This window comes from Falco cherrug, chromosome 6, assembly GCF_023634085.1.
Source record: "Falco cherrug isolate bFalChe1 chromosome 6, bFalChe1.pri, whole genome shotgun sequence".
NCBI classification, from domain to species: Eukaryota; Metazoa; Chordata; class Aves; order Falconiformes; family Falconidae; genus Falco; species Falco cherrug.
Window position 1 is genome coordinate 81,443,888 of NC_073702.1, and position 25,213 is coordinate 81,469,100.

At 42.7% G+C, this 25,213-nt stretch overlaps 1 protein-coding gene across 1 annotated transcript in view; it reads right to left on the minus strand.

The window, feature by feature from the left end:
* The window catches only part of PCNX2 (pecanex 2), a 159,698-nt gene extending 137,710 nt beyond the window's left edge, over positions 1–21,988 (minus strand). Inside the window, exons 1-5 of the mRNA XM_055713484.1 lie at positions 21,749–21,988; positions 15,480–15,685; positions 12,771–12,885; positions 10,460–10,496; positions 8,282–9,571 (exon numbers count right to left, since the gene is read on the minus strand). Coding sequence (XP_055569459.1) covers positions 8,282–9,571; positions 10,460–10,496; positions 12,771–12,885; positions 15,480–15,685; positions 21,749–21,901 — 1,801 coding nt within the window. The 5' untranslated portion in view covers positions 21,902–21,988. The remainder of the gene's footprint in view (positions 1–8,281; positions 9,572–10,459; positions 10,497–12,770; positions 12,886–15,479; positions 15,686–21,748) is intronic.
* Positions 21,989–25,213: the final 3,225 nt, after the last annotated feature.

Sequence of the window (25,213 nt, forward strand, 5' to 3'; positions counted from 1 at the left end):
ACCACGAACACGAGCATCTAAAAGAGAAAAGCTAAAATGCTGCAGTAATTAATGTTTTCCATAAAACTAGTAAAATTACTTAAAACAATGCAATCACAGAAACGTGGACGAGGAGGTACTCTGACTGGAGGAGGCTGTGTGAATGGGTTGTTTCAAGAACAGGCAGTGTGAAGCAAAGGACAAACAAGAGAGAATTTCTGCTTTGCTTCTCTTGTTGTTTCAGAGGGAAGAAATCTGTCCCTAACCTAGAATGGTAAAAGGCTGCTTCCCTGGGGGCCGTAATTTGTTCCCAAGCTGTGTACACTGGCAGCAGAAAAGCAGGAGCACTGGCCCATTCCCCTTTTACAAAAGGGACAGCAGCACCTTCAAAGGAAACAGAGCTCCAGGATGGGAAAGCAGGTAGCTGCCTAATCCCTCTTGCCACCAGCCACACACTTGATGCAGGACAAGACAAACCGGCTAAACAATTTCACAGTAGGTTTTCCTATGCTTGGAAAATACAAAATAGAATTAAAATATACATGATGGACTCATCCAATTTCTACTAGTCTGAATACCAATTTGAATACCAGTTATATTTCTATTATCTCCCTACACCTGTACATCATTTACTTATGTACATGCACAACTTTCAAGCAACATTCTTTTTTAGTAACTAAATATTCATGTTGAATAACAAAACATTTTGCAAATGTGCTTTGACTGTAAACTAAAATAAACTGTATGTTAGGATTTTAAAATGCAGCTAAGACAGTGTTTTTATCACCACCATGTGCAGTCACACAATTAAATGCTTTAAATAGAAGAAAAAAAAAATTTGTGGTGCTTGTTGGAGATGTTTCAGTGAGTCCTGTAGCTTCTTGCACTAAGCCAGGTGTATTGAAATGTACTTACCCAGACTTCTTGCAATATTTCCTGTTTAAATGCCTTAAAAATCTAATCATCAAGAAAAAAAAAACCACAACACAGAAATTTGCCCCACAAAGAATACCATTTGTTAAACCACACTTCCTACTAATACAAGTACTATCCTAAACTGCAAGAGTCACCAGTCAAGAACCAGTGGTGTCACAGCTAAGACAGTCTAAGAATAAAACAGATTCAAGGCTTGTAGAGCTGTAATACCTTTTATTAGGCCAACTGATATAATTTGAAAAAAGCAAAGAAGCTTTTGGATATGCAGACCTTTCAGTCTTGTTTTCCTCCAACGGTATCAGTTGATCTAGTAACACGTCACTTCTGCAAACCAACGTACCTTCAAGAGTTAAGACATATCCACACCAGTTTCAATTCACAGGACACACCTCTCTAATGCCCGAAAGCCTCTCACACATAGCCACTTTTCACTGCAGACATTTCACTGACTTTTTTTTTGAGTGGGGCGGGGGAACATGGGACGGGATGTGGGATCCAGAAGCAGAGGAACAACTTTAATTGTACCACCACATCTTGTCCCAGCAGGTCTCAGCCCTTAATGTGAAGCACAACAAGCAGTACCAAGCCTGAAGAGTCTCACTAGATCCCCAGACACTCACCAGCCAGAATTGGGGTACCAGAAGCGTGTGGGAATGGGCAGTAGAGATAAAGACACCATGTAATTCTCACTTGGAACTTCCTTCAGCTTCCACAAGGAAGAAAAAAAAAAACAATCTCACTACAACACTGCCGACGTTCTGAGCCTGTAGCAGATGATGTCTAATGATCTTGACTTCTTGTGCAATAAATAGAATGAGCATAAGTTTGGTTTAGGGAAATCTTTTGTAACTGTTGTGCATGGAGACAAAATTCAATAGGTTTTCCAGATCTACTTATCTCTACTCAGGAAAAAAAAAATAAAGCAGTGGAGAGGGGAGTGGGCCTTTTTTCCTTTCCTAATTAAAGTTTTAAACTCCATTTTAAGCAGAAATCGTGCCTTATTTAACCGTGGCAATACTGAAGCATCCCCTTAATGATGTAACTGTACCTGAGGGAGGCGACGGAGCCACAGACACCTAATCAAAAGCACCTTCCTAAAGGCTTGGGCTGTTCAAGCTATAAGAATAATTGATAGAGATCAGAAACTGTGGTTTTAATAATCTAATTGGTCCCATATTGCCCAAAACTAGCTCTAGGGCTGGAACAATTAAAAAGATTTTTTAATTTGATTATCTAGTGGTTTTAGAAAATGCCTCTCTTTTCCATTCCAAACCACAAGCCTTGCAGACATCCTGCAGTGGTAAAGAGTCATAATAATAAAAACATAAACATACTGCTTCTTACAGGCTTTATATGCCAATCAGACAACGCCATGGTGCTGAGTACTTCCAGCACTAGAAAGGTGGACCATGATGGGCTTGTCACTGGTTTTCATGATTATTACTAATTTTCTTCTGAATGACTTACACCTTCAGTATTTACATGGAGATAGAGGTGTCTAGACTAGGAGTGTTCTGCCAGAGTACGTAATCAGCTCTGCGTCACCAAACGCTCCTTGCATGGAAATTGTGCTGGCAAAGCTCGAGTTACTAGGAAAAACCCTCTCCAAGAGCAAAAGAGTAAAAAGCCCAACATGGCAGTGTACCTGCACCCTCCCTGTGACCTCCTGCTAGAGCCATCTACCCCAAGGCACTGCTCCACACCTCTGCGGTGTACATCCGTGGCCGGGCTCACAGAAGCCCCAAACTCAGACCCGGGCTCTGCAAGTAACTTTGTAATTTATCCGGAAATTATATGCCACATGATTCATACGTGAGGCGTTAAGTATCAGGATTCAGGCCCAGTCAGGCTTGGGGAAGGGTGATTCAGAAGTGTCCTGCACAAATAGCCAAGTTTTGATCTGTACACCACTTCTGTGCTTTGGTTGTGCACAAGATACGACCTTTAGTAATCCTGGTAAAATCCTGATCAGGATAATCATTTCTTCTATGTCCATATGGGTATAAGATACTGCCTGTAAAGGTTTTTATCTGCACTACAGAGTTGTAACAGCATAGCAACATTACTTTAAAATATAACATCCAAATGCTGACAAATGAGTTCCTAATTTAAATGTAGTTACGCTACCAAAATGTCCTTTCCCATATAACTTTTTCACCTGCGGAGCAGATTTTAGGTATCCCACATCCTCTTTGTAGACAAGCCTTTGGTCCATACTGGGAGGTGGCTGAAAACAGTTTACAGCTGAAATGGAGCAGCCTTTGTACGTACAGTAATTGTGATAACCAACTGTCAGTGTATCTCAGCTTTAAAGCTGCCTTATAATTAGGTAATTAGAATGAAATTTCATTGCTCTGGAACTTTTCTCCAGAATAATTTTACTATTTCGTGCCCTCTCTCCAGAGTCTCCCAGATGTTTTCCCACGTTTTACTTGTATATCCCTATCCCAATCTCCACAACTCACCCCTGTAAGCTGAAATGCCACTGTTGTCATAATTTCAAATGCCATCTGGTTTGAAATCTGGTCAGGCAGAATTAAGCTAATTAAGCTTGAGTCTCTTCTGTTCATTAATTGCTCTGCTACAGAATCTACTTCCTTCCACCACACTATGCTCTAAAATAGAAATTTTCACTTTAAAATATTTTTGCTGCCCATCTGGCCGCAGAGATAATTGATTTCAAATGGCTCTATATATCTGCTCTTGTTAATACCAGCACGAAACAAAAGCTCTACGAGTTGTGAACTGTCCCATTCCTATCTCTGGCGAATATACCCTAAGGACATTCCCAACCCTTTCTTCACTGACTGCTTTAGCAAAAACATCTAGTTTATGTACTTTATTCTCAAGCCAAATTTGCCTATTATGCCACTACATTAAAGGAAAAATCTAACGTAAAAGCTGGTCACCTGCCAAACAACAGGAGTGCCCAGGGAACCTGACACAGCCCAAGAGTTGCTATTAAAGTTCAGTATGGGCACTGAAGAAGTGCATGGGATTATCCCTTTATCGGGATTACCACATTAATCCTGAAGTGATGGGAAAAACTAGCAACACTCACTGTACCTGTTACAGGACCGAGAGACTTAAGTGACTTGCTCAAAACAATCTCCTGGGCCCGCAGCAGAGCTGGGAATAAAATCAAGGTTTTGAGGTCTCACATAAATAGTCTCATCATTATACCTAACAATTACGACAGAACACAGCCCTCTCAAATAACCTCGCAGTTTCTCTACAGGTATCAGTCTTGTCATCAAACATGGTATTTACCTCTTTGATTAAAGACTGAAATTTTAAAATCTCAACCCGTCAAGCCTTAACACATCAGGTATCAGATTTACAGCACCAAGCTCTGCACCAGATTTCCTCCTCATCCAAAGAGGGCATGAAATGCCACGTGGTTCCCCCTGTGGCGTGAGAGTCAGGGATGGCACACGGCTGCTCCCAGAGAAGAGCCAGCTCCTGGCAGGGCTCTGTGCCCCAGGTGCCACCTGCCTGCTGGCAAACTCCCCTGCTGTTACCTCACACCGTGGCTGTCATTTGGGCTGGTGATTCAATGCACAAGATCCCTCTTCCCCATAATTATATGGCAGGTGATACCCCTCTTTCTCACATGCAGGGGAAAAAAAAAAAAAATGAAGAGTCTAAAATTATTCACAGAAGCACACCAGTTTTTTATAGGAGAAGGGTAATTGCTTGGGATCCAGAACAACTCACTTGAGGTTGTGGTCTGTGCACTGCCCAGAATGATGAGTACCTTTTCTAAAAAGAGTCTGCAAAACATCTAAATTCAGGCCACACAGCCCTGGTTTAGGTTCTAGCGCGCCAGTCCCCACCTCCCCCATGGCAGGCTTTGGTCCCCAGCTAGTAACAATGCCTGTCCTAGATTACAAGCCAGCTGTGCCAGAGGGGACATACATGAGTTTTTGCTCCGCATAAGTCTGATGCCCAGCTCCAGACACGTCAGAGGGACCCAAAGCAGCCAATAAACCCGATTTCCCTCAAGCTTCTCCAAGACTGAGGAAAATCTGCAGCTGCCCTTCAACAGGCCTTCATTACGTGGGTGGTGCAAGCTTGATTCAAAACTGAAAGGACACTGGCCTGAAAGTCATTTTTAGCAAGTGTCAGTGGTACTTTCTCACGATCTAGAAGAGGTGTGGTGGCAACAGAACAGCTCTTAGACAGTTTTTTTTACATCCTGTGTTTTAACACATTAAATCTGGCATCCTTGGTAGCGTAAAGCAAGGCTTTAATTTTCTTGTACTGCATTTTACTGAGCTGTCTACTGGCAAAGGCTTACATGGTCAGGATGATATCTCTTCTGTTTCCACAGAATTCACAAGTTCTGTGAGGGAGCACCTATAACAAAGACCCATCCATGACATTCACTCACTCGCAAGACTGCTCTGATGAGCACATTTCCCTGCCTTCTCCAAATTATGCAAAGTGTCAGCTTTCTTACACACAGCTCTGAATATTCAGCTTTCCAGGAATTTGCCAAGTTTCTCACATTGCCTAATAAACACCTTTGTGGGGTGCATTTCATTCGGACCAGGCATCTATTATTAGCTTTTGCCAATTAGGCGGTTTGCAAGGTTAAAAGAACAAAAAACAAACACAACCAACCTCCCTCAAAACAACTGCTGCATAGCTTGACTTGCTCTGTATTCCCCCCACACGCTTTTTTTTTTTTGAACCACTTTAATGTGGGAATAATGTTTATTCAGATCTGTTCTAAGATGCTATTTTGTTAGAGCTTATTTGTAATTGCAAGGCTGTAAACAAATTAGAGGCTTTCTCATTCCTAAAATCCAGCCTTACTGTGGGGAAGCTGCCAGTAATGACAGTAATTTATTTTAGCAAACAGCACGTTCTGACTAGGCTGGAAAACAAAGCCTACTTGCTCTTGAGAACAACTGCCTTTGAACTACCTCTCCCCAGTTTAAAGAGTTCAGATTGAATCTCCTTTTTCCCACAGCACTGGTCTGAGGTGCAGGAGATATCTCACAGCAACAGGAGCCACAGCCACCATCACAGCTCCTGCAGGACACCCCTCCTGCCAGCCTTGCTCCTTTCCTAGGGTGACACTTGCCGGGCCCATGCTGGAGACAAGCAGGGATGCTTAATTATACACGTTTGCAGCTCACCTTCACCGTCTCACAAATGTATGGACTTCAGAAAACTAGGCAATTCAGTCCAGGTCGCTTTAAGTAACAGCTTGGTTTGAAGGAACAGTAGAATCCTTCTGTTTCCTCAGGATCTTGCATTCCAATAAGAAAAATGTCATTTGCCAGATCTAAAGCATAATAACTACATACACATTAATAAAGTTTTGGGGCTTTTTTTTGGGGGGGGGGGTCACTGTGGAATCTCAGTCTGATTTATTCTAATCACCCATTGCTTTCTTTTATGTAGCAATCTTCAATCTTCCCCATTCACATTATCTGAGGGTACTTGCCTGAAAGCCCTTTCTAGATTACCAGCGCTCCTCCCTTTATTTAAGCTTACCTCCAAAATTTTTATCATTTCTCTTTTCCAGCTAAGTCACATCACACAGAAGTCAAATTATTTCGTAAATACTCCTTTTAACGGTCAAGGAGTAGCAAAAAATCGCAATCTGCTTGCTGTGACCCTGGTACTGCTGCATGCTGTTGCACTGGGAGGTGACCCCGCACCCCGGGGACCTAGCAGGGCTCTCTGGGCTCAGCTGAGCAGGCTCTGGTCAAAAGCAAGGCTTGTTCAGCACTTGTCTCAGGCAGCCACAGAGCACAGTGTGGAGCCAGCCAGGCAGGCTGATAAACCCGACTGAGCACGACAGAAACTGCTCTTCAGAACAGTCTGAGAAGGCAGGAGAGATGGGTAAGACAGACCAGAAGAGAGGCAGCAAGCCTAGAAGGAGCAACTATAAAATGAAAGAAAAAACAGACACAAACAAAAGATGGAATGAGATAAGGTTCTAATGCATTGGACAGGACAGATAAGAGGAATGACTTAGGAAAGGCAAAGTGAAAGGTAAATGGAATCTACAGCAAAATGACACATTGCGAAGAATTATTTTTTTTTTAACAAGGTGAAAGTACAAATTTCACATTTGTTTTTCAAAAAGCTGACAAACTTTGAAATCAGCTGTGCATTTTTCATGTAATGGAAGGTTCTTGCAGGAAAGAACTGGGGGAGCAGAGACTCCCCAGAGTCTGTCTATGGACAGGCATACCATTGTAAAACAGGAGTGCCCAGCTGTTCTGCTGAGCACCATTAATTTTCTTACCATTCACGCAAAATAGGTATCGAAACTGCATCCTCTTAGGCTGTCTTAGAACAGCTTATTATAGGATCGAAGGTAAACCAAACATTTTGGAGAAGGGGAAGATATGGGTTGTCTTATTTCACTTTGGCCCAGGCCATCTAAACCGATTGCACCCATCACCTGGCAACTGCACTGTGCCTTGCATCCTCATGAAACAGTCCTGCTAGTTTTGCCTAGAGAGCTGCTAAAGGCACTACAAACAATATTTCCAATATTTCTTCCTAACAGAAAGCGGTCATCGAGTTAGGTGACAGCAATGAGAATGCTGATTAAAACCAGGTATTTCTATGTAAGAGCTATAAATTGGATTGCATATAGGTTTTAAAACTAGCTGATTGAGATTTTTTTAAGTAAAAGCCGTTTTGATTAAATGGAAACTTGCATGGGAAAATACCATTTTTCATTAAAATAACGGGGGCTTTCATTGAAAACCACCACCAAATTTTCCTCCTTAAAACCCAAATATTTTAGTTTTAAGCACTATAAATCAAAACTCTTACCTATTGAGAACAAACCCATTATTATTTTTTCTTTTTTTTTAATTATAAACCAACCCACAACTGTGCAGGAAGTTCAGGAATATGAGTGAATGTGCTAAAAGTTGAACCATCACCAATGACAATTCCAATGACAATTTCTATATACTTACGGGCACACACACAGACAACTCTTCAACCTGCACCTGGTAAGATGGGCAAAAGCAGGTGTAACGCTATAGCTATACATATTTGTGGTACTCGAACAATCCAGGCCTGCCACATGCATGCTCCTCTAGTACTGAATACTAGATACGTACCAGACGCTTCCTGACATTAGCATTATTTTCCCAAAATAATATCTTTAAGAAAATAAAAATATTCAAAGAACTGCAGCTGACACTATCACACTTTCACTGAATCACCTTGTCCCACCAAGCGCAGCCCTTCACTGGCCCTATTAGCAAAACCAGTTTTCCTCTAGGAATTTGCCCTACTGCAGATCTCAGGCTAAGCTGCTATAAATAATGTAACTTAGTCACAACTTCTTTAATTCAAAAGAGTTGCAAACCATGCATTATACCTCCAACAATCCCATTTTCCTTTGTTGTCTCCATTTTGACAGTGGACTGATTTGATGACTTCACCTTTGAGGTATTAATGGATTCCAGGAGGGAGACAAACTCTAGAAAGTTAGATTCGTTGGGCACCTGACCTTCTTTAGCTTCTAGATCCGATTTAGAAGTTGGTAAGATCTTTTCTTTGTCAGATACCTCCACGAAATTCTTACTTAAAAGCACATCTGTCCCACTGTCTACACTCAGCACCCGCATGTGCCTCTTTTCATGAGCAGTTCTACAGGACTGCGGGTCTAGGTTCTGCAGGTCTTCCTTAGAAGTTAAATCCACAGTCTGGACATTTTCAGAAGCATTGTCCTGATTTGGATCTGAACAAGTGTTAGTTTCTAAAGGAGTATTTGCTGGGTTGCTGTGCTCTTTTACTGCATCACCCGATTCATAGCCAGAGCATTGATTGGATGACAGCTCTGCCTTTAAAATTTCTGGAGTTCTTTCACTTTCACTGACTTCTGGGAAAGCCTTACCTTTACTGTCATCGGACAGGTCAAAAGTGATAACAGGGATTCTGAGCTGTTCGTTAGTTTGCTGACTTGGCCAGCCTGCTGTAACTATACCAGACTCGTGGGCTGAGCTCACTCCCTCAGTTCCCGGAGCCTTTAGGTGGACAGAACCCGCTAGGTCACTGAGGGTGGTGTTTGGTGTAGTACTCATTGTGATGACAATTTTAATGGGCTCACATAGCTGGTCTCCAGGAAGAGAGTTGTCCACAACTGCAACAGCAGTCTCACTGTCTGAGCAGTCCAGGTCCTCATGGGTATTACCAATGTTGCAAGAACCTTCCATGTGCTTGGAATCTTTGGTTGCAATGGCATTGCACTGTGGACAGTTACTGGTAAAGCCTATCTGTGGTGATCCATCAGGCAATTTCTCTCTTTTGTAGCTTTTAGGGTTACTCAAATGGTCTGAAATAACTGAATTTTCACTGTCCCATGGCTCTGAAGAAACTCCAGTCCTTAGAACATCACCCTGTGATGAAGAAATATTGGAGAAGTTTTTAGCTACATCTCTGTCCGCAAGAATATCTTGGGATCCATGCTGTCCAAACGGCTGTCCGTTTCCTCCTTTTTCATTTATTCCATTACCAGAAAATGTTTCCATAGCAGCTGGTTTTGTCACTATTGCTGATGTGGTGGCACCTGAAGCGGAGGCTGTAGAAACAGGTAATATCTCTTCTTTGATACAGGGTGAGGTAGATGAAACTGGTGGTGCAGCCTGGTCTTCTAATACCATAACACCTAATAAAAAACACATGGGAGTTAGGTCTCACAAACATGAACACTTTGCATTATTCAAGAATGATCTTTAGCAAGCAAAATCTGATCCAGAGCAAAACAAAAGAAGCTCAGATGATGTAGCTGATTAAAACAGTTCCTAAGCAAGGATCTTTTTTGTTAGCTACATCTGAAATACTATAAAAGCAAGCTGGAATCCTTCCAGGTCAGGATACGTGTAGCAGCATGTCTATTTATTTTAAATTATCAAAATAGCTAAAGAAACAACTAATATCCAAACTAAAATGTTTTACAGAATTATCCTCCCTTAGGGAGAGATGAAAAAAAAAAAAAAAGCCAGTGCAGCAGAAGTTTGTTATATCACTTTGTGTAATTCCTAAATAGTTCCATGGGATAAGGTGATCGACCTTAACAAAAAAGGAGATAAACTAAAATATATTGAGACACCTCAAGCACTGGAACTGTACAGAAAGCAAAGCATGCTGCAGTATACACTGCAGAGCTAAAGGTCAACAATCGAAACAGGAGTCTACAGTCAGAAGATATTCAAGAGCTTTAAGATGTGATCTGAGCACCAACTTCCTGGTTTAATGCTTCAGAGGCACAGAGCTGCTCAAGAACGTGGGGGGAAGGCTCCCTCACCTACCCATGTCAAAATGGGAAGAGCTACTTGCACACTCACCAAAATGCCACATCCCAAACAGTTTGGCTTACAGCTAAGAAAGCTTAGTCTGTTAGCTCAAGAGAATAAAATCTCTAGGGAATTCTTTTCCATTCCGCTCCTAACATGAGGCACAACAGAACCTGCCATGGGGTCCTCTGTGCCATTTTTATTTTTGTGTCAAGCAATGACTAAACAAAGGTTTAAAGGGATTTATAAGGTCAAGATACCTCTGAGATCTTCAATAGTTTCCCGTGTTGGCAGCTCCTAAAAATAAAAAGAAACAGACAAAATTAGCATGGGCATTTATTAAATTCTGTTGGAAAAAACATCTATCAATGTAACATCTATCTAATTAAAGGTTAATTACAGCATTGGCAAGTTGCTTAACATCACTGAAATTTGGACATGTACCTTGCACAAAATGCAAGGGGTGGGTGGGGGAGATGGTTATAGAACAGTCATGCTCCAAATTGCATCATTGCAATTGTGTGTGATGTCTGGGGAGGGGAAAAAAGAAACCCCACAGTAAGATTTAAAAAAAAAAAAAAACACATTTTGCAGGGCCTAATCCAGATAATTATTTTTTTTTAATCATTAAGGAATAGAATGTGTTTTTGTCTGTTCCAGTTTTCCAGCTACATGTTTCCAAAGCACTAAAATGAAATGTTTGGTCTCCAGTACTTGGTTACAATTTCTCAATGGAAAACTAGAGGACAGAGCCATTATATCATAGATTTATTTAGTTTGCAAGGAAGCTTTGGAGGTCATTTAGTCCAAATCCCCTCTGCCATACACACACACTCAAAGCAGGTACAGTTTGAGCAGGTTGCTCAGGGCCATGTTCAGCAGAGCTCTGAATATCTCCAAAGATGGAGATTTCACAACCTCTCCAGACAATCTCTTCCAGTATTTGACCACCCTCTTGGTAAGGGAAAAAAACCCCAACCAAACACACAAAAAACCCTTATATCTAATTGATCTAATTGTAGCTTTTAATGCCTGCAAGTTGCAGCCACTGTCTCTTATCCTGTCAGTGGGTACTTCTGAGAAAAGAGGAAGCTTTAGGAAGCTGAAGACAGGAGTAAGTAGTTCCTCTAGTCTTACAAAAGGAGGTTTTTTTAGCCTTACAAAGGCTAACACATCCCATCTGCCTGTCCTCATACATCACATACCTCATTCCTCAACCACCTCGGTAGCCTCTGCTGGATTCTCATAAGCAGGTCAATGTCTGAGGAGCTCAAAACTAAACACAATACTCCAGAAGAATACTTCAGGAGCCTAAATTCAACAGCCTAAATACAAAACTAGAAAAAAAAAAGTTTGGGGAAAAATTAACGTGGCACTCTTCTGTCCAACAGGCACCAAAACCAGAAGGAAAATAATTATTATCTCCTAAAATTTCACGGTGGTATCCTGGCAGAAGGAACAGGAAACTAAGTTTGACAAGACCCGACCCAGATGTTCACAAACAGGAGACTTGGACAAGATCCCAAGAAGAAATGGCTTTGCAGAATGGACAAATACCAGAATACTGGGGGCTAGGACAGAAACAAAGTGAAAAATATTTTACCTCATAAAAGAAAACTATTAATGTCTGTGAATCATACAGATGCTACGAAAAGGTAAAAACACTCCAGGAAATGAGGAAATTGTTCCAATTTGGACCAGGATTTGAATAGTTTGCAATAAATAGGGACACAGGGTGGGAGTGGAGGGATATGAAGACACAATGAAGTATCAAATAGCTACTTATTCAAAGATCACTAACCATCCTCTGCACTGACTGAGGCAGGAGTCCTGTAGAAAAAATAGCATGGGATCACATAATTAAAGATTTTATCACAGTATACATGGGGAGTAGCTTAAGATAACAGACAGCATTATTCTGTTTCTTAATTTTTTTAAATACTTAACTCTTCAATCTTCTCATGGGTGTTTCCTTTTTTTTTTTTCATTAATAACATCTACATACATCCCCTTCATCACTTCATATGCTATTGATTTAGAAAGCATGGCCATTGGCACAGCACACACACGTATTTTTAAGCTCATGTAGGCATTTCCTAGATGTAAATGTTTTTTATGCTTTGTTCAAATACTCAAGATGTGTTGGGTTCACTTTATAAGCATAAGTCTAGTTATGCAAAACCATATTATTAATGCTCCAGTAGCAGATCCCCTTCTGTGGCAATGACAGGCTGCTCTGATTGCATGATTGCACTAGCCTCTTCCTTCTTTCAAAGCAGCCACAAAAACCAGTTGCTCTTGGCGAGATTTAAAAAAGCCATTTGGTATCTATAGAGCAGACAGACCCACTCCTTAGAAGTGCAGAATTATGTACACTAGTTTCAGCTTTGCAACCCAAACCTTTAGGACAAGGCTGACTGATAACATTGGTATACCTAGTAGATCCATGGAACTGACCCTTCCTCCCCAGGGCAGACCTGTGCTTCAAGTGATCAGCACCTGGCAATACAAAACCCTGTGTGGTTGGACCGCACAAACAGAAGACACTACTACAGAAAACCACATACTAACCATTTCTGGTGAGTTCTGCAAGTGCAGAGCCTGTACCCTTGAACTGTCATTAATTGTTTGGGTAGAGTCATCTTGGTTGGACTCAGTGTTGACACCATTGTCCCCAGTGTTATTGCTGAAAAGGAAGCAAATGAAAAATAAAGCAATGCTTCTTACCACAGAGGATCACAGTGAGTTTTGGGAAGCTGAGGAATAATAAACAGAATAGGAAGAAGTAGCACACCACAATGAAATGACAGCAAGTTTTTCCTCTGCAGTGCTGAAGGCAGAGGGCTGAAAAATACTGTAATAACCCCTATTTGTAGCTTCTTCCTCACCAAGACAACTTGCTGAATAAATAAATAAAAATCCCTCGGTATGAAATGGTACTGGTGTCTTTTCAAGTAGAGCATTGCTATAAGAAATATGACATATCTTCAAACTTCCTATGTGTACGTAACGTCATTTAGTCTGCCTGACACACACACTGATTTATTGGCACAAAAGGATGTTGGGGGCTCCTCATTAGACATAACAGTCAAATGCTGCTCCTTTCACAACTTTTGCTTTTTACCTCTTTCTGTACATATTGCTTATCTAACTGCCTGTTTATTTACAAACGTCTCATCAAACAACTGTTTAAAATGCAACACATAATGTGTATTAATATAATCACTAGACTACAAAATAACAGTTGTTCTTTTTGTTTTAGCCAAGGCAAACATACATCCACTATTAATTACACATGCTATAAGACAACTTCTTGATCACTTCCTTTGTAGATGCATCCAACTATCCACCAACTCTTTATGCACCTATTTTCTACCGGCTTTTCCATGGATATAAGCAAGTATTTTCACACAAGGTTTACTAATGAGTGAGAACATGTGTTGGTTTAGCACAACAAAAGTTCAGTTAAAAAAAAAACCACAAAAACAAAACTATAGTGAAATGACAAAAAGTACGGGTTTGGGCTTGTTTGTTTGTGAGGTTTGGGGGTTTTTCCTCCAAAAGCCTTATTTTTAAAACACTAGAGCTGTATACAAGCTATAAAGTTATTTACCTCAGGGTCTCAGTCACTTTTCCATCGATTTTTTTGTAGTTAGCTGGCTTCAAAAACTTGCTCAACGAGCCCATCAACTACCAGGGCCTGTTTAAAAACTTCTGTCATCCATCTTGTCAAAATACTAAGTTCTTTATTTTCTGATCAAGTCCTAAATAATGGACTGTGGTGCCTAGGACCTCCTACAAGGCACAGTTATGTCATTTAACATGCAAGTTTTAAGTGAATCTACCTCTACTTCTTAGCCAGAACAAAGGCAGAATAATGAAAGTTTGCAGTCATTTCATCAGCCAGTGAACAGGAAGACAATGAGGTTCTGTTTAAATAAGCCAGGCTAGAACAACTGATGAACCTCTTAAATAACTGTATCAGACATCTGTAAACAGGAAGTAGCTTTGTGGGCTGGTGAAAACTAATGAGAAAGAGCCTGAAAGGCATCACCCAACCTAAAATTAAAACCTTGTATGGTCAGTGATACACATAAGACGCATTTCTCAGAAAAGCCTCAACACGAGCAAACCTTGACACTCCCAGCAATCTCACTGCCAGGAGCATAGCACAGATGTGCATGTGCAAAGGCACAGAAGACCAGTAGGACAGAGGTACACAAATGATCTTGACACTACTTAGCTTGCACAGAGCTAGCAGCAGCTACTGCAAATGCACCGAAAAATACCCCAACTTCTTTTATGCAGAGCTCTCTGTTGAAGCTTGACTGGTAGCCGTAACAAACCTACATGGTTAAAACTTACTTTGGACATTTTTGTGCAGCCATCACTATTGGATATACCTTATTTCAGCATTTTTCACATCCGTCATAACGCTTGGGAACACTGGAAGCCGCTTGCCAGCTTCATTTGTTGTATGACTTAATCTTGAAAAACCAGCAAGAGAGGTCTCCATTTATTCCAAAAAGTGTACAGTGGAATATTCTACCTATTACATAAATCTGGAAAATGTCAGTACTAGTCTTTATCCCAATACTATTTTTACTTCTAACAGCAGCTCAACCTGGAAGCAGCCTTATTGACTTTGATTGTTTATTTGCAGCAGAGACATAGCACTTGGTTCCTCAGTAGGGAGGCTGTAAATACCTACCAAAAAACCCTGAGAAATACAAGCGGTTCCAGCTTTCCTCATGAATAGGACCACAGAAGCATCATAGGCAGTCACAATAAAACATAAGGGGGAAAAGCAACTTGCACATCTAGGCTGGATTGAGAAGGAGCTTACTACAAACACATAGAGGCAACATGAACTCAGGTTTCAAAACTGTGATATTATAGCATTTTCTTCAGCATCGGGTACATACCACTTCCTTTCCTCTTTCCAGCAGGTAAGCACAGCAGGAAAAGGAAATAGCAAACACTTACGGCTTCCCCAGAAAACTTCTCCCAGGTTTTCTCCAGGACCTTGTAGCACCTCCCAGACTGGTCTCTCCCTGCTGCCTTCACTGTGCCCAGCTACTCCCCTGACCTCTGACTCAGGTGCAGCTCTGCCTGCTCCACCACAAGCATGTTGCAGCCACCAAAAAGAAAAGCACTAGGCAGTTTTTTAAAAGTGTAATTCCTCACACAACTAACTGTAAGGGGTTTCTGCTATGTAGGACCATGGTGCAAACTCATCCATTTACAGAACATACCAGCAATGTGCAATGAAAACCTTACCTATGATTTGAGGGCTGAACCGTGTTTCCTTTTGGAACCTCTGTATCTTTACATTGTCTTCCATTTTTTCTGGAGAGCTTTTGTTGAATTACTTCTCCTTTATCAAACATAAGGTGCAGGCGGTAACTGATCACCTTTATTACTGTGAAGAACACTGTCACCGAGCTGCAGTACACAAAAACTGTAACTGCATTTGCTGGAAAAGCCTACAGAAGGAAATAATAAAGACATAATCATAACAGTTTATTTTGAGAAGAAACTACTAAAATCTTTAAAGTAATGTTCAAACTCTTTATTCCTTACTGTCTATTATTTGTACCTCTACTGAGTTTTATAACCACAAGTAATATTTCATCCAGTATACTTGAGTTCTGCTCACAAAAAAGGTCTAAGCATTCCTTCAAATTTCAAACCATTTTACAAGATTTATTCTTCTTTTGATTAGCTGTGGATATTATTTATTTTTTAACAAAATCAGTAAAATCTCCCAGTTGACAAACTTCATAAACCCTCTTCAAATACTGCATTCCCAGGATAATGTAGCTGCAGCCTTTCCTAAACTATGAACTTACAAAAATACAGACACAAAATGAAACATTAGTTATCCACAAACAGGAAAACCCTTCTGAAATATTCTGTCATCTTACTCTGCTTCTCAGTTACAATTTAACAGTAAAATCCTGTAGTTTGATCTCCTTTTTCTAATACTTCACATGTTCCCAAGTATCTTTACCGCTGAAGAATTTTAAATAATTAATCAGGACTAGTCAAAGCAAATGACTAAAATGCATTTGGAGAGGCAGCATCTTTGAGTTCTTTTTCTGAAGTTCATAATTGTTAATTTGCAGCTGTTTGTGATGTGTTTGCTGATCTGTGACAAGCACCGTATTTCTTAGTCATTAAAATTAATTACAGTTCAACTATAGTCTGTAAAGTTCTTCCACAGACATAACATACTAACAACATTTTAATATGTAAATACTTCCTTACAGTAAAGGGCAAATCATAGTGATAGACACTTGCAGTTATAATTGAAGGTACAAAGCTTTTACCATTATAGTCATGGAACACCCTTATGTATTGTCACCCAGTTCCAGTCTCCCAGTGAGTTTAACCTCTTCCCAGTTTTTTTGGTTTTTTTAAACAGAGCATTGTTGTAGCTGCACAATTTGTAGCAGCGAACAAAAAAAAAAACAAAACAAAAAAATCCCAAACAAACAAACAAAAAACCAGGAAGATTGTGAATGCTCAGGATTTGCTAAAAGCCTACCGAAATTTATTTTTAAGAACGGTCTTTACTTTGGCCCTAAAGCTATCATTTTAAGTATCAGCACTGCAGGCCAAGTCTTTTACATTTGGATATGAAAGATCAGAATTCTTTTCAAATTCATAAATAAACGACATTGACCACACAGGTGAAGGGAGAGGAATACAGCATGCTTGCTTCATCTCTAAAACAAGTCACTGCATTTATCTTGGAGTTGAAATGAACATGTTGAATCATTTCTGTGTTTATTACAAGCCAGTGGGTTGCTATTCTGCTGCTGCTTTTGGCTTAGTGAGACTTCATACCTTCAAGATGTACATGTGAAAATTTTCAGGCAAATCCTTTTTTATGACTATTCTGATTCATACACAAAGAATCTCTTGCACAAAAGTGGAGAAGCTATTTATCATGTAGGTACTACTTACTAATGGTCCCTGACAAGAAAGACAGTACTTTCTACAAGTTGAGGCTTAGTCTGTTAAAAGTACTTTGTAATACCATGTATATATTGACACTAAGCATACCCTTCAGGTTTTTAGCAAATCCGGGCCAGCCGCAGGATCAGTTTGCAAGGCCACGCTCCCCGGGTATAAGGTTTGATGGATGAGGCTGAAGAATTTGTGGTTTATGACTAATTTATTTGCAAAATACAAGTTAAAAATAGTTTGGTTTCACAAAGAATGATAGCAAATTATCTGTAATGATTTGTTTAATAAAAGATTTGTCCACTTCGCAAGGAATCTCTTCAACTATAAACTAAAAAGCACAGGCTGACCACTTATGAAATAGCAAGTCAGAATGAGTCACTAGAAAAGTGCTCCAGGAGTGATGTTCATAAACCTTAATAAATATTACATGAATAATGTCAAGAGGACACAACAAAAATAGACTTCCACTAGTGCAGTCTATGCGCACAGAGCACGCTACAAGAAAGAATCAAAGGAAGCTCCTAGATTTCTAAGTGGAAAAAGAGGGCCAGTTTTAGCAAGTGCTGAGTGCTGGATGTCCTCATCCCTGCCTTGTGACCAGACCTACCGGAGCTGTGCCCGAGCCTGCCTGTCACCTCCCTGCCCATCTGCCCAAGTTACACAGTGCTTCCCCCTGTATACATGCCATGCATGCTCACAATCCCAAGCCTGCCTATCTATAAGGCGGCCAGTGCATCCTTAATATTCTGAATCTCACGGCAAGCTTAGTACAAGCCAACAGCTTGTTCCCTGCCCACATGAACAGGAATTAAGCGAAAGATAAAGCTGAGAATGGAAAGCAATTGATTTTCTGAATCAGGCTTCTTGTGCGAGGTCATATGACTGTGGTTGGTGTTCCCAGGCACAGACAGGCAAAAGCTATCAAATCTGCTTGAGCTAAGGAGGAATTAAGTTACAGACCACTAAAGAATTATATGACAGATTCACTTTTGATGCACTATAGTTATAATTAGCCTGGTTTCCTATGGAAACAAGGTTTTATAATTACACCATGTGTCTGTGTATTCATCATCTCTCTCCATCCCCTCTGCTGAGTAACTTTTTAATTCTTTGGCTACTTTCAACTCACTTTGAGAGAATACACCCCACTGGGACAAGGTCACAGCAGCACCCCTCCTGCATTAACGAGAGGAACCCATGCAGCTCTCTGACCTTCTGAATGACAGTAAAATGAATGACAGTAAAAGCTTTGATTGTGCTGACATCTTATTAGAAGCTAGAAAACAACCCATCCACAAATACAAATTCATTAGAAAGCAGGTTTCATGACATCCCACAGGTTTCTGTAGAAGCTGTAACTCTAGCTTTCTTTCCTTTTGCCCAATTAAAAACTCTACCATAATGTACTTTTTGTTTTCCAGTAGCTTCCGTTGTTATACCCTGCACCAGAACAGTGTGGGGTCTCAGGCAGAAATACAGGCTGGTGTGCTGGGGCTTCCACCCGTCCAGAGAACGGCCAAATTCTTCTCCACATGTCTACTAATGTTATTCAACTAGCAAAAAGGCAGAGGTGACTAAAGTACATACCTCCTCATATAAAGGTGTGTAACCTCTGAACAAAATACCACACCTTATAAATTGGATTGAATTACTAATGTCAATTAGACCCAGATGTATCCCACCTGATGCATCTAAAGCAAGACAGTGCTGCACCTGGGCCTCACTGTCTTGGGTGCTACAGAACACAAATGAGGAAACCACTAAATAAAACATGCAGCCAGCCACTACCTCAGGGTTGCAGGGGTATGAGTGGGAATTACAATATTAGAGCCAAAGAGAAATATTTTTATGTTAATTTAGGTGCATTAAGAAGAAGGAGTTGTCCATCGCACAGTATAAAACACAGGAAAACAGGCAGCAAACAAAAGTCCAGGTGTACATTCAGTTGTAAGTGTGCATCCTACCACACAATAAATACAGTAAGTACAGTGTAGCTTACCACTCTTTTGTGGAGGTATATCCTTACTTTTACAGAGAGGTTAAGTGTGGCCAAATGGGACAGGAAGCAGTTAACACACTGCAAGTTTTATTACAGTTTACCTCTGAGTAATTTATGTGCCCACACCCTTATACTGCCACATCATACTTCTATCACAGCATAATTTGAAGTTCTAATGCGTAAGAACTAACAACCCTGTAAGTTCAAGGGCTTTCTATCCAACACAAGGCAGAAGAAACACTCAAGAAGCCACTCTGGGGACCCACCAAAACGCGGATGCACATTCCCTTGTGGCTTGTAAAATAAGCTATAGTACAAGCATTCCCAAGGTTGCATCTCTGTGTCACTGGTGTTTCACTGGGGCTGAATTCAGCCCAGTGACTTTGCATAACAATTGCCACTATTTTTGTACACAAAACACCTGGGAACCCTGGACTTTTTGGTGGAATAAGGTAACTTTAATTCTTAACCTACTATGAGAGTTGAAATGGAAAAGTTAGAAGAGATCTCATGAGAATTTTGAAAGTTGATTTTAACACCAGCAATGCTCCAAATAATATCCAATGTATATTTTTAATTGTATATTTACTGTTACACAGGATAAGTGAGAAAGAAAAGGAAGACATGGAAATACAGATCTACATTTTCAGAGGTGGAGAAGCTAATAAAGGAACCATTAGTACCAAAGTAAGCTATGCTGACAAAGCTAGAGTGAAATCCTCGATCCACACGACAGACACAACTTGATACTATAAGCTTCCCGACACTACTGTCAGCATGTCTCTGCTGAGCCAGTGTGAAAAAATCTAAAAACAGCTGGATGAGGTTTGCCATTTCATTCAAATCAAACCATTTCAGAGAGGCTGTCTTTGATAAAAGTCTGATTAAGATATCATCCCAAGCAAAGCAAAATTTTAAGTAGTAGCACTCTGACTTGTTTTGACTTTGCCATTTCAAGAAATGTCACTTAGTGCTTTAGCTGAATCCAAAACTATTGGTGTCAAGTGTAACATAAATATCGCCCCAAACATTACTGAATAAAACTGCCCAAAGAAAACCTCCTGTTAAAAAGCAGGTTCGAGTGTCCGAGTGGCAAGAATGCATGTCTTGCACAAAGTTTACAAACCACAACTACTTATAAGCAAGAAAACAAATACTTAAGGACATCATTACTCTCAAGCAGCCAGCATAATAAATGCATTATTCTTATCAAGGATGAAGCATTCCCATAGCAGTATATAGCTCAATAACACAAGTCCTACATTTAACCAGATGATTCATCATAAAGTTGGCCAGTCTGCAGAAAAAGCAAGTCCACCTAGATAGGCAAAGATGAAGCCTGAGAGAGAAACAGAGTTCAGTAGATAAGTTAGGTTTTCTCCCCTTCCCGTTAAATAATGTCTTTTCTTACTGTAGCTGTGGTATAAAACCTTTGTATCCAGTGCTATTTTGTGCAACCCTGCATGCCTTCTTCCATGCTATTAGTACAGAAGTTTCCCACAAGGAAATAAATATTCTTCTAGATGCATGCATCAACTGAAAAAAAAATTAATCTTTACTTTTTTTTTTCTTTTGAATCACAAAACCCACTTTGACAGTAAATCCTACAATGTAAGACTCTTGGTGCTTTGCATAGGAAACAGGCCTTATCAATCAGTTCATTAACTCCATGTTAAGCCATGCTTATAGGAATCCACTACAGCCCACGCCACAAAATACAGTATACCAACTGGTTTTTAAAAATACAAGATTTGCCTTTCACTGGGATTGCAGAGGGATTCATGAATGCTCCTTTGAAAAATCAGGCCAATGTCTGACCACGAAGGGTGAAGAGACCTATTCAGAAATTTTACAAAAAAAAAAAATCTACAGAACTTAGTTGAGTCACTGTGAGAACCAAAAGGATGGAATCTTTTTCCAGTGGAAGCAATATTCAGTTATAATCACTAAAGAGCACACCAATGAATAGACGTAATGATCCAGCAAACCACGCTTTTAAGCTCTTCTCACACAGTAGGAAAACACAAAAAAGGAGCAAAAGTTTCAAGTTTTCAAAGACAATAATCTTAAAGTCTGGCAATGAACTCCAGATATTAAAATTATTTATTTGCAACATTTAACTTTCAGCACAAAGAGAGCTGCATGTCACGAAGAGCCACGTGACTCACCAGTGACATTCAGCAAGGCATATTAATGATGTGCTATTTGGATTTTTCCATCTATTTACCCTTCTCAGCAGGTAAGGCTGGAGCAGACTTAGGAGAATAAATGTCTCTACAAGAGCTTTTTTCGAACTAACGTCCCCACAGCCGTGCAGCACTTGCAGAGGCCGGCGTTGCACCCCTTCCCAAGGCGCCCCACCAGCTGCCTCAGCAGGATTAAGGGGTCCAGCCCCGGACTAACGCACCCACCGTTAACCTTTAGGGACAAAATCCTTCGGGACAGACCTATCTTTTAACACCCCCACCCCCTGCCCTCAGAAGCCAGGTGCCCCCCGTGGCGCTCAGGCCCCCGCCGCCCCCAGGCCGGGCCCGCGCCCCCCCGCCCCCCCGCCGCGCCCCGGGCCGGGTCTCACCAGGTGCAGGGCCATGGGCAGCGTCAGCAGGAACAGCCACAGATAGAGGTGGCAGCTGTTGGTGAAGGCGCCCTGCTCCGGGTCGTGGTACCAGCCCCCGGTCAGCGCCGCCCACACGCCCTGCCCCACCAGCCGCGCCGCCGGCGACACCATGGCCGACCCCCGCCGCCACCGCCGCCCCTCAGCCGCCCGCCGCCGCCGCCGCCATGCCGGGCGCCCGCGGATTCTCCCATGGTGCCCCGCGACGCCGAGCATCCCGCCCGCCCCACCCCGAGCGCCGCCGCCGCCGGGAGGCCGCTGCCAACGGGCCGCCCCCCCCCTCCGCCGGACACAGCGACCCGCGCGTCCCCACCGCGGTGCGGGGGCCGCTGCCCCACCGCCGGGCCGGGGGCCGCGCCCGGTTGCCGGTAGCAGGCGGCAGCGCGGAGAGGGCGCAGGGCGGAGAGGGGCCGGGCCGAGCCGCGCCGCGGCGGGCAGGGGGCGGGGGGGCCGTTCTGGCGCGGAAGCGTCCGTCACCGCGGCGTCCCGCCCCGGGCGGCTCGAGGTGCCTCCGCAGGTGCAAAAAATGCGCGGCCGACGGGCGGCAGCGGCTCTGGCGGCGGAGCTGCGGGCCGCGTCGGTCGGAGCGGCACAGAGTCGTTTAGGTGGGAAAAGCCCTTTAGAGCTCACCAGGTCCGGCCGCTACCCCAGCCCTGCCAAGCCCAGCACTAACCCACGGCCCTCAGCACCGCATCCACGCGGGCTCTAAACACCTCCAGGGATGGCGACGGCACCACCTCCCTGGGCAGCCTGTCCCAACGCTTCACCACCCTTCCCCTGAAGAAATTTTCCCGATACCCAACCTAAACCTCCCCCGGCGCAACGTGAGGCCGTTTCCTCTCGTCCTGTCGCTCGTTATCCGGGAGAAGAGACCGACCCCCGCTGCCTACGGCCCCTGTCAGGTGGCTGCGGAGAGCGATCAGGTCCCCCCTGAGCCCCCTCCTCTCCAGGCCAACCCCCCCAGGTCCCTCAGCCGCCCCTCACAAGGCTGGTGCCCCAGCCCCTGCCCCAGCCCCCTGCCCGGCTCTGGACACGCTCCAGCCCCTCCACGTCCCCCTGCAGTGAGGGGCCCAAAGCTGAACACAGGGGTCCAGGGGCGGCCTCACCGGTGCCCAGCGCAGGGGGACGGGCACTGCCCTGGTCCTGCTGGCCACGCTGTGTCTGCTACAAGCCAGGATGCTGTTGGCCGCCTTGGCCACCTGGGCACACTGCTGGCTCCTGTTCAGATGTCCATCAACCAGCACCCCCAGTCCCTTTCGCACCAGGCAGCTTCCCAGCCGCTCTGCCCCAGCCTGTAGTGCTGCCTGGGGTTGCTGTGACCCAAGTGCAGGACCCAGCAGTGAGCCTTGTGGAACCTCATACAACTGGCCTCAGCCCATCAGATCCCTCTGCAGGGCCTTCCTGCCCTCAGGCAGACCAACACTCCCACCCAACTCACTGTCATCTGCAAACTTACTGCTGTCACAACCCCCACCATCTTGTTTCATTGCCAGTTACTAATTTTGCTTGATGCATCATGAGTTTCGGATCTTTGCCCAACTTTAGTGTTGACCTTTTTTTGTCATTTTGAGCTGTATGTTGGGCAGGCAGTTGGGCAAATTCCTTAAAAACCATTCGGTTTCTTTTATGAATGAGTTTAAAGTGAAACACAGTCAGTCTGCCTTGCGTTAAAGAATTTCATGGCAGCTGACCTCAAATTAGCAGAGTGAAGAGGTACATCAGGGTCAGGGGAGCCTGGGTGCGGGAAGCAGGGGGAAGTGAAGCTGAATGGGGGATGGAACCAAGTGGAAGCCTTCAGCAGGGGAGGCCAAAGGCAGTGAAGGATGAGACATATGGATAGGGGGCATATCCCTATGGGATACCCCTGAAGGAAGGGGCATCAGGCTAGGCCGTGAACACCAGAGCTGATCATACACAGCACGCACTCCTTACCGTCTACCATCAGAAAATCACTGTGAACTTCAATTGCATGTCTCTCGTCAACACCTTCCAGGGCCTTTTCCACAAGTATAGACTTTTGTTGCAGTCAGTTTTGTGAAGGATGTGTGTACAAAATGGGGGCAGCCAAGCAGCTTGCACATTACTTCACCAAATTTACCCTACTTTCATTGCTCCTGACTGTGGCTACAGCTTCATGGACGAAACATGCTGTTCTGGTGTACTCTGCACGGACCTTTTAGACAAAGGTAAAAGAGACCAAAGATGCTATTAAACAACCGTAGCTGTGAGCTAATGAACCACATCTCAGCTCGCTTCCTGATGTTGCAGGCAATGTGGCCATGTTGGATGCCTGTGTTGGCTTGATGGGAGCGACAATACAGCAGCAGGAATGAGGAGCAGGGGAGGAACAGCACTGTTCCTTTCAGCAGCACTGGTACCCTTCCGATACCTGTGGATCTACAGCCACAAGGCTCGAGTACTTGCTTGGTGTGTCCTCAGTAAGCAGTGAAGTCTCTTGAGCTCTATGAAGGAGGCACAGTCCCAGCAGCGCCTCGTATGCTACTCCTGTAAACACATCTTACTAAAACTGCTCCCTTGTTGAGTGGAAATTTTTATATTTTTTTACCCTTTGCAGATTCTTTTCCAAGATGACAAAGTTGGTTAACACAAATGTAGTGACTGAATCAACTGTAATAGCCAGCTATGAATAATATTTTTGATGTGTAGTAATCAAAAATGTTAATTTTCAAAAACTATGGAAGTTGTTTTCCACCAGGCGTACTGGCAAATAAAATCAATTACAAGCACAGCTCCAAAAGAGATGAGTAAACAGAGGTGGAAATGGAAAGCTTCTTCAAAACCTCCTCTCTTCTTGAGACTTCTAACTCATGTAGGTTATTATTTGGAAATCCCAGATAATGCAGGCTTCATTGGAGTTGATATAACATTGGGTCTTATTAGGGTGTCTTGTCTGCCTATCGCTCATAGCTTTCAACTCTTCCTTGACTTTGGATAATGTTGACACCAAATGTTTTTTGGTATAATGGTACTCACAGAAATGAAGGGTTCCTGTAATATCCAGCTCAGGACACGCGTTCCAGAGACACGTAGATGCACAGTGCTGTATCTATAGTTGCAAGAGTGCTGAAATGCTACCACTTTTTTCTCAAGAGATGCCAATGACAGACCAAGCCGAAAGCTTTGCCCTGTATGCCACTCTTCTCAGCGGCAACTCCACTAGATGGTGCCACCAGAAAAGCTACAGCTGCGTTAGTGTCCTCTGTAACTTTATTTCCATTATTAGAACTCCTTATACCAAGATCCTAGAGCACTAGGTGCTCAAGAAACACAGCACAAAGAATAACTCAAGTGTAGTAATTGCCAACGGACAGTAGTACTTCAGAGAACAAATTCTGGAGTAATAGCTCTAAATAAACGTTTAAACTTTTCACTGTACTGCAACCAATACCTCGTCTGACCCAAAAC